The following is a 9970-nucleotide window of genomic DNA, read 5'->3' as shown; positions in this document are numbered from 1 at the left end:
AATCAAATGCACATATCTAGTTTACAGGAAGTGTAGTTTTTTAACAACGGATATTCTGCATTTCAGAGAGACAATACCTGAAAATAGAACTACAATACCCATGAGGAAGACGAATGAAGGCGTGGTGGAGGCAGGGTTTGGAGGACTTGCCGGGAGTTTTACGGCATGTTCGCTTGTTCGGGTCTTCTTCTGATCGAGTGGTTGGGTGGTGCGTGATTTTTCTTACATTGTGAATATTTATACGCCATTTAAGCACGTTTATTTAACGGTGAATACTTTAATACTTAGAGTTGAGAATAGTTTAGTAATAAAAGCTAGTAGGCCTACATGAGAATTGTTTGAGCTAGTACAGTAAGTATAAGCTAATAATATACCGTGCATTTGCTAGCACTATATTTATGTGGTCAAGAAGACATTCTTTAGTTAAACTTTCTATTATTTTTTATGCTGCTTCTAGCCACAACTTCCATAAGAAATAGATGAATAGAACGATACTTTTTTTTCATCCAGAAGGGCTGCAGGGAAAGTCACAATTTCAGTAGATTTCACATTGTTAAAGTTGAGCTCCTAAAAAAAGGACAATATAACACATTGTAAGTCCAGAGGTGCATGGTGGTCACTGTCCACCATGTTGACATTCCGGAGAAAGGGGGAGGAAGAGTTTCCTCAGTCTCCCATTCGAGCTGGGCAGTCTTTTAATAAAGCTGCTCAACTTTAAGAGATGGTAATCCAAATACAATCCAAATGCTTCAACCGAATTTATAAGATGTAAACAACATGGTAGTGTTGCTGTGACGTTTTATGTCTTTGCTGTTGACAAGTCAGTTTAGCCTAAGATGTTTATGGCAAAGATTCTTTGCACTAACTCTTAATTTCAAAGCATAATGTCCATTTACCACAATGCTCAAATCTGTTTTTTCTGTTTTATGCAGCAAGGTCTTCAATCTAGTGTGAATAGCTCATTTTGTCATCATCATGACTTCAGACAACACCTTGTGAGTCCGATAAAAGTATTCTTTTTTTAAAAATGTTAATGAAATTTGCCATATTGTGATTGTGCTGGTCCTTTGATAGAGTCATGTTGAATCTCCAAGTGCACCATGTTTTTATACAGCTAATGTGCACTGCTGTGACTTGAACTTGTGTTTTACTTTCTAGGGATGATGATGACACCTTCAAGATTCTGATTGCTACTGATATTCACCTCGGATACCTGGAGAAAGACGCCATCCGTGGTGGTGACTCCTACACCACGTTTGACGAGATCCTGAAATGTGCCAAGACAAATCAGGTAACGGTAATGCTCACCGATTATTTACACGGTCCAAGATCTGCATGATCTGTGATCTTAAATATATTGTTTCTATTACTAGGTTTGTTGTCCTCAAATGTATTAAAAGTTTCGAAACTGTTTTTCTCGTACTTGGGAAAAAATACTCAGATACTATGGCACAGATGCCACTTTACCAGCCTTCCTTAATATTTTTTTTAGAAATGTGTCTTCATACTCAGAATGACTCTCTTGTCTACTCTTGTTTACCGACAGGTGGATTTTATCCTGCTAGGAGGTGATCTGTTCCATGAGAACAAGCCAACACGCCGATGCCTCCACACCTGTATCACTATGCTGAGAAAGTACTGCATGGGAGACTCGCCCATACACTTCAACATAGTCAGTGACCAGACGGTGAATTTCAACACTACACAGTAAGTCCATCTACGTGTTTTCTTCCATGTCCTGTTCAATGCACTCCATGCATGTAATGTTTTCTTCTGTGTATATTCAGGTTCCCCTGGGTTAATTATCAGGATGAAAATCTAAACATCTCCATTCCCGTGTTTAGCATTCATGGTAACCACGATGACCCGACTGGGGTGAGTCTGCTTCAGTTCATTTTGTATTTGCCTATCAAGATGGCGGAAAACCCCTTTTCTTCCCTGTAAGCTTGAATAAATGAAGCTCCTCCTCCACTTCAACATAGTTCCATGGCCACACATTGGCAGCAAAGCAATATTTTTACTAGAGATAGACCGATATGCTTTTTTCAGGGCCGATACCGATTCCGATTATCGGTAGTCAAGGAGGCAGATAACCGATAGTTGAAGCCGATATTCATTTGCAGTAAAAGTTAAAATGTTGGCACCAAATTTTTGAATAATGCAAATCCTAACCGTTCTTTACAATGGATTCTCACACTACACTTTTCATTTTATATCCTTCTATCTGCAATAAGACGTTGGTGGCGGGGGGAGTTAAATGTGGGGGCCAATGTGACATTACCTTTTATAGCATTTGGGATACTTGTAGTTTTATTCTATAAATGTTATATTTTTATATTTTGAAGTAATAGGAGGAACCCTGTCATTCAAAATGTGCATCAGCTGTGGCATTACTTATTACTACAGCAAAAAAAAATTCCATGAGAAAAACTATTCATCCCTGAACACCATACAGTTCTTGTAGACCTTATTATAATTATTGTTATTGTTACCATATAGACAGTTTTGATAAGCTGAGGATCTTAAATCGAGAACAGCAATATCATGCTACTCCTCTCTACAAGAGAACTGTCAAAAGACACTTCATCATGTAGTTTACTGCCACTTAGGATGCCCCAATCAACGCAGAAAAAGGTAGAGTAAAATAACTTGGTTATAATAATAGTAAGAATAACTTGGTTAAACAGACATTGTTGCGGTGGACCGCTGCCACTTTCTGCTGTTTAATGTGTTTTACACTTATAGACACGTGTGTGTATATGGGCACACTATTCTCTCACTACTGTACTGTACTGTATCACTTAATGGCACAGATGTACTTGTCTAAATAATAACTAGGCTGCAACATTGCTAATTCACATTAACAAGCACTATCTTAGCTGTCCACATGAATAGTTACTAACACACGAGAAAGTTATACAACACACCAAACATGAGCTCATTATTCAAAGTATGATGCACGTAACGAAATTACATCACTGAACATTAATTGCAGCCGACTACGGCCGTAGATGTTACATATTAGTGGCATCCATTGAGAGGATAATGTCCCAAATGACGGCAGACATGACGTGAAAAGAGAGACAAAACGAGCAAATAAGCACACTATACTTTAGTGCACTTCTCTACTAATGCCAAACATACGGAAGAGAACACGTTCGTGTAGTTAAACGGTGTTTGAGACACTTAATTAGTTACGGAGCGGACTTTAACGAGGTGCACAACGAGCTGTCAATCAAATCGACGTCGAAGCTTAAGGCACACAATGGCAAACCAGTGCGACAAATAAACACAATATAAAGTAAACGCTATTTAGTGTCACTGTGGCATCTCACTGCATAATAACCGCTATAGAACAAGTAGTGGACGTGACCCAGAATGCAATGTGTGCGTCACGAGAGGTAAATATAATGACATTACTCTACTCTTAACATGGAACTAGACAATATAATAATGACAACTGTTAATATTTGGAACCTTTCTAACAAACATTATTTACTTAATTAAGTGAAAATGTGTGTGATTCCCTCCCCGAGTAGTTCAAGTAGCGAATTAGCTACTGGGTGTTAGCCTACATGCTAAGCTGAACACACCACTGTTAGCTAGCGGGGATTCAATGCAAGGCAATGCAGCTCCATTCATATAGTGCATTTAATACACAACATAATTCAATGTGTTTAGCTTATCATGGTGAAACGATCGGCGGAGTCTCTTCTCTTTTAACTTACCTTCGAAGCATGTGTGTCTCGCGTTGTGTCCGTGGGTGCGTGTGTGACCGGCTACTGTGATACAGGCATACACTACTGATTGGTTCTGGCTCTTGCACGGCTAACCAATCAAATGCTGCTATGGGCGTTACATTGCTGGAGTTGGACTCCATAACAGACAGAGACGCTCTGGGCTGCATTCGAAGCGAAAAGACGGAGTTTTAAATGGATCGCTCATATCGGCCGTCAGATTAATAAAACAGACCGATACCGATATGTACCAATATGTCAAATATCGGCCCCGATTATCGGGCCGACCGATTATCGGTCTATCTCTAATTTTTACAACAGATATGTGGCGGTTCACTGTACTTACCAGATTTGCATATACAGTATTTAAATGTGTGTTTTGAAGGCTGAGGGTTTATGTGCGTTGGATATACTGAGTGCGTCTGGTCTGGTAAACCACTTCGGTCACTCTCAGTCGGTGGAGAAGATCGAGATCAGCCCCATCCTTTTGCAGAAAGGAAACACCAAGCTGGCTTTGTACGGTCTTGGTATGTGTACATATCCCATTCCAATCACTTTTTGCAAATGGATTATAACAATGTGTGTTTGTGTAGGTTCCATCCCAGATGAGCGCCTGTACAGGATGTTTGTCAATAATCATGTGACAATGTTGCGTCCCAAAGAAGACCAAGACGAGTGGTTTAACCTGTTTGCCATTCACCAGAACAGGTTTGGAACTGCTTATTTTACTCAATAATTTACACAATTTAATGAGCCAAGATAAGAGAGTGTTTTCTTTTACACTGTCAGTGTCAGTCATTTAGTTCTCACATTATTGACACCAAGTACAACCCCCTCAAAAAATACTCTCCAAGTACCACCATCATGACCAACATTCATTTGCAGTAGCCTATAATATTAAGTATTCTTAAAAAAATCAGGCAGTCAATTTCCCAAGTATACGTAATGCTATTGTAAGCCAGTTGACTAAACCTTAAGTTAACTAAAATGTACCTGAAGTAAGTCAGTAAATATTTAAATCAAACAGTTCTTAAATATTAAATGTAACTGTACTATACTCAAAAGTTAAATACACCTGAACTGTACTTAACAAATATACTGTATGAGATGAAACCGTACGCCACTGAAACACTATGCAGTTTGAATAGTTAATTCAGCGATTCTTTTCTGTACCATTAGAGGGAGCCAGCATACTAATGGTACTTGTACCACACTGTTAGGACAAAGGGGCATATTTGTCAACTTAAACTTAAGTCAAACTTGATTCTAGATCCTCATTAGAAGGCAGAACTATGTGATTGGGTGTCAAAAATTAAATAATTATGAGTCTTACTTAAAAATGCCACAGACAAAATGCTACATTGACATATTTTGACTATAGAAATGTTTCATATTTTATATAATCTATTAAAACTATGCATTGAAATTTTGTGGTCATAATTAGTACATCTTAAATGGTCTTAAATGTGATCCTTGTGGCATTAGAAAGCCTTACATTTTGGCATATTCTTGAATGTTAAGTACAAAATGTGTACAAAATGATTTGAAATCTACAGCTAATACCTCAAAACTCAGCATTATTTCCTCCATTCTCCATTATTCTCCATCCTTGGAGTAATTCTCTCTGCATTGTGTATTTGTGTTCAGGAGCAAGCACGGCCCCACAAACTACATCCCTGAGCAGTTCCTGGATGAATTTCTCGACCTGGTGGTGTGGGGTCACGAGCACGAGTGTCTGATAGCGCCGAACAGAAATGAACAGCAGCTCTTCTACGTAACGCAGCCTGGCAGCTCCGTAGCCACCTCGTTGTCTTCAGGAGAAGCAACCAAGAAGTAACAAAAACCCACACATATTCACTGAACGATGTCGTTGAAGGCCGTAGCAGCCAAATGGCCCTCTTTATGTGTAGACACATTGGGTTGCTGAGGGTGAAAGGGCGTAAAATGAACCTGCAGAAGATCCCCCTGAAGACGGTGCGTCAGTTCTTTATCCAGGACGTGGTGCTCTCCGACTACCAGGATGCGTTCACAGTGGATACGCCCAATGTCATAAAGAAGGTGGAGAACCTTTGCCACGCCAAGGTAAAGTATCCAATGTCATGTGAATGTTTTGAAAATTATTTATTTGCTATAAATGATGCATTTTTGTTCATCTATCTGTGCCAGAGACGTATATCGAACAACATATCTGTTTCCTGTGCTGCTTTGCAGGTCGTTGAGATGCTCGAACAAGCCGAGAGGGAGCGACTGGGATGTCCACTCACCCCCGAGAAGCCGCTCATTCGCCTCCGGGTTAGTTTGATGTCACGCCAAAAAGAGTTTGCATCAACTCCTATTCCTGCCACATCTCACATTTGAACCTTCTCCTTAGGTGGACTACACCGGCGGCTTTGAGACCTTCAACACTTCACGCTTCAGTCAGAAATATGTGGACCGCGTGGCGAACCCCAAAGACCTCATTCACTTTCTCCGATGTAGAGAGAAAAAGGAGCAAATCAAAGGTTAAAATGAACTGAGCTCAACATTACATTATTTTACATTATTTAATTTTAATACATTTTCATTATCATCTGTCCATTTTCTATTCCTTTTTTTTCAAACCTGTTAAACACAGTACAGTCTGCACAGCAAACATCGCTGATAGCATTTAAAAGATGATCTATATTGAATATTTTTTCTCAAAAATGAAAATGCATATGGGCAAATAACTTCACCAATAAGTGCCAGGTGCACTAATGTTGAATAAATGAACCCTTTTTGAAGAAAAAGTACAAATAGAAATTTCCTTTTTGTGGTTTGTCATCAGTTTTTATTGCACGTTACTGACACCAACAGGCTTGGGGTGGAACATGGTTGACAGATTTCACTGAGGCCTTTTGCAGCTTACGCTGCTCATGCTTATCTTTTCTGTGTCAGTTTGGATGATGACGCCATCATGCCATCTCTGAATGATCACGTTTTTACATGTATTCTTCTTAGATGAACTGAGTGTTGACTACAGCAAGGTACTAAAAACGACTGCAGTCGAGGGGCTGAGAGTGGAGGACCTGGTGAAGAAGTACTTTGAAGCCGCTGAGCAGGTGCAATACACACGCAACTCATCTTTATTTATATAGCGCTTTCACAACAGCTGCAGCTGTACCAAAGCGCTTGGCATAAAATATTAGCAATAATACGAATGATAAAAAATCTACGTGCAGTGCTATACATTCCCTCATTGCGGTTTCCATGTTCCCACAGAAGGTGCAGCTGTCCCTCCTAACAGAACACAGCATGGGCAAAGCCATTCAGGAGTTTGTAGACAAAGACGAGAAAGACGCCATCGAGGAGCTGATCACCTACCAGCTCGAGAAGACGCAGCGCCACCTCCAGGACCGGAGTGTGATTACAGAGCAGGAAATTGACGCGGAGGTCAGCGGTTGGCGTGTAAACGAAAAGTGTGTTCAAGCTCACAAGTGTGCTATTTACTGTGTGTTTCAGATCAAACTAATCAGAGAGTCCAAAAAGAACACCACAGAGGAAGAAAATGAAATCAAAGAGGTTTGTGAGCGGAACGAGGATGGGTGTGAGACGTTTACATCCATTGCATGCTTCTGTCCTCTTTTAGGCGATGAACAGAGCCAAGGCTCATCGTTTGGAGCGTGGAGAGACCGCACTGGACATCGACATGTCAGACCTGCCGAGCGACGCGGATTCTGAACAAGACGCTGCACACGCCAGAGGAAGAGGACGAGGGCGAGGGGCCAGAGGGCGGGGACGAGGAAGAGGTGAGTCCTCAGCTGATGATGCCAAAAGGTTCGCCGTAGTTATGTAGCTTTGCAACGAGAACAATTTGGCAAAAATAATGTCAGTGAAACCCCGCCTATTCGGTATTTACGAAATCACTTATTCACATTTTCCATATACATTTTTTTTGGTACTTTTTTTGTAGTGCCCTACGACGCCACAGACTCATAGAAAAGTTGGAACTGATATTAACTCATTCACTCCCAGCCATTTTCACTGAAGGAACCCGCTTCGCTCCCAGCTGTATTACTGAATTTTGACTGATTTTGCAAGGCCCACAGAATATGGTATTCTATTGCTATAAAAACATAGACCTACCAAAAAGTCTCTTCTTTCATCAGGATAAAAGTATACTTATATCTGTTTCAGTTTTGCAGCAGTTAGTATTAGAATATAGCTAAGTTTCATCGCTATTTACAAATCTGCTTAGAATTGTGGGGAAATCAGCTTGTTTTCATCATGGCCCTGGTTGATCTCTTATGCTCTGCTGCCACCTGCTGGCCGTTTTTTTAATTTCTACCATTTTTTTTCACCCGTTCTCTGCAGTTGAGAGGCTGCATCAAAGCCTTGTGTATGCTCTAGCATAAAATAAAATAAAAAGTTGTTGAATTGTTGCTCTCAACTGAGAAGTAAGATTGTTCTATGTCAGGTTAGGCTCAGTTTAGCCCTGGTTGTTATTTATGAAAGTTAGGAAAATCTTTGTGTGATAAGTGCCCCCTGCGGGCTAGGAAGTGTATCATTGTCAGAAAACTGAAATCAAACTACACCATTTAAACATACTGTCACCTAACTTTTTAAATAGTTTGCTAGTTTTAGTATAGAAAATATATAGTTTGAGTAATATAATATATAGTTTGAGTATATTTTCTATAGATAATAGAAAGATGCATAATCATAATGACTTGTTCCAAAGAAGAAAACACCAACAAGAGATTAATATCTTGATTTTAAATCATCGTCCAGGTGCTAAAGCCTCTGAGCCGAAATCCTCCGCACGAGGAGCTTCCAAGAAATCCCCAGTGACGAGCCAGAGTAGAAGCATCATGCAAGGTGTGTGAGGTTGTGTGTCAGATGTGCGTGAGTATTGCGCGTATGCTCAAAATGCACCTTTTGACCTCCACCTGGCTCATTGTTCAGCTTTTCAAGCTCCTTCCCAAAGACCTTCTCGGAGCTCAGCGGCCATATCCTACATAGAAGATGATGTAACGCAGTCACTGTACAGCATAGTTTAAGTTGGTATTCTTCTGAATATTGACTTTCCTTCTCATCTTTCAGCTAACCATTGATGACTCGGATGAAGACGTACCAGTAATGAAAGCTCGGCCTTCCTCCAAGTATGTTGGTTTTTCTTAACTCATTGCTCAAAGAATTGTTTAAATTCACGAAGTGTAATGTTCAAATTTAAATTAAATGTAGGTGAAAGTTCTAACAAAAATATTTGAAGAAAAAAAAGGATGTAATAAATATGCACGTTGGTTAGTTAAATTTAACTCTATCAATCATCTCCCTACTTTAGTGTTTTTGGGGGTTTTTTTGTCTGCATCTTCCCTTCACCTAGCCTTGTATTCTAAACATGACATCCTAAGCAGTTGTTAAAAATGAGTGTCTCCTCTTAATCACCTCAGAACAACATCAACGTCGTCATTCTTGCGGCAGAGCTCTCAGAGCCAGAGCCAGACGTCCAAAGGAGTGAGTTTTGATGACAGTGATGATGAGGTAAACAGCGATACATTTCGTCTTATTATCTACGTTTCATCTCCCGTCATCACCTTTGCTTTTCTCATTTTCCCACCGTCGGTTTTTTTACTCGTTTTTGTTTTTCCCCCTCAATCCAGGATGATCCCTTTAAAGGCCGTGCCCAGCGTGCAAGGAGATAACTACAGACGCTTCCCACATAAAAGTCCTTGTTCTTAATGTTTATTGACCACAGACTAAGTGTTAATGCTGTTCTGTGTCTGTTGTTCTGAGAGCATCTAAGCTGCGTGTCAAGGTTCCCTACAGCTACAAAATTAGCAGTTCCACTGTAGCATGAAGTAGGATCAGTTAAAGTTGTTAATTGCATCTGCTTTTATGAATACATAAAGCAGGATATATTGTCTAATAAAAAAAAATGTTTCATACAAAATTTGATTTATTTTTTTTCCTAAGTCAAAACAGTGGGCGTTAAATGGATCGCGGCAGTGAAAAAGGTTCAAGAGAAGAGTGAATTTTGGGGGACACAGTCAAAGGTGGGTGGATGCAGTCTCCAGATTTCTATTTCCAGTGTGAAATCTGACCCAGAATCATTGTCTGGCTCCTTTATTGTTCATAGTTTATATAGTGGAGTGCCCCGTTGTTTCCATTACGTCAGGGTGCGTCAAAAAGAACCAAAGACACCTTAAAATATCCAATTTCTTTACATTTTTTTTAAGGTGACCATTGTACTGTTTAGTGGTTACTGAAGTCCT

At 39.9% G+C, this 9970-nt stretch overlaps 1 protein-coding gene across 3 annotated transcripts; it reads left to right on the top strand.

Annotated features, from left to right (window-relative positions):
* Nucleotides 1-86: 86 nt before the first annotated feature.
* Nucleotides 87-9636, top strand: mre11a (MRE11 homolog A, double strand break repair nuclease). 3 transcript variants are annotated; one of them, XM_077541453.1, is made up of 20 exons: nt 87-208; nt 933-995; nt 1159-1291; nt 1547-1707; nt 1788-1875; nt 4123-4264; nt 4331-4445; nt 5385-5570; nt 5648-5819; nt 5949-6029; nt 6109-6238; nt 6717-6817; nt 6978-7148; nt 7218-7277; nt 7345-7504; nt 8487-8573; nt 8661-8725; nt 8799-8857; nt 9149-9239; nt 9359-9635. In XM_077541453.1, the coding sequence occupies exons 2-20, from the start codon at nt 976-978 to the stop codon at nt 9398-9400; spliced, it is 2064 nt and encodes a 687-aa protein (XP_077397579.1). In that variant the 5' UTR covers nt 87-208; nt 933-975; the 3' UTR covers nt 9401-9635. The 3 variants fall into 3 exon arrangements, with proteins under 3 accessions (XP_077397579.1, XP_077397580.1, XP_077397581.1); XM_077541454.1 differs by lacking the exon at nt 87-208 and adding an exon at nt 242-268; XM_077541455.1 differs by lacking the exons at nt 87-208; nt 933-995; nt 1159-1291; nt 1547-1707; nt 1788-1875 and adding an exon at nt 1891-2021 and having other exon boundaries at nt 4054-4264; nt 9359-9636.
* Nucleotides 9637-9970: the final 334 nt, after the last annotated feature.

This window comes from Festucalex cinctus, chromosome 13, assembly GCF_051991245.1.
Source record: "Festucalex cinctus isolate MCC-2025b chromosome 13, RoL_Fcin_1.0, whole genome shotgun sequence".
Taxonomy (NCBI): domain Eukaryota; kingdom Metazoa; phylum Chordata; class Actinopteri; order Syngnathiformes; family Syngnathidae; genus Festucalex; species Festucalex cinctus.
This window is presented reverse-complemented; position numbering and strand designations above follow the sequence as displayed.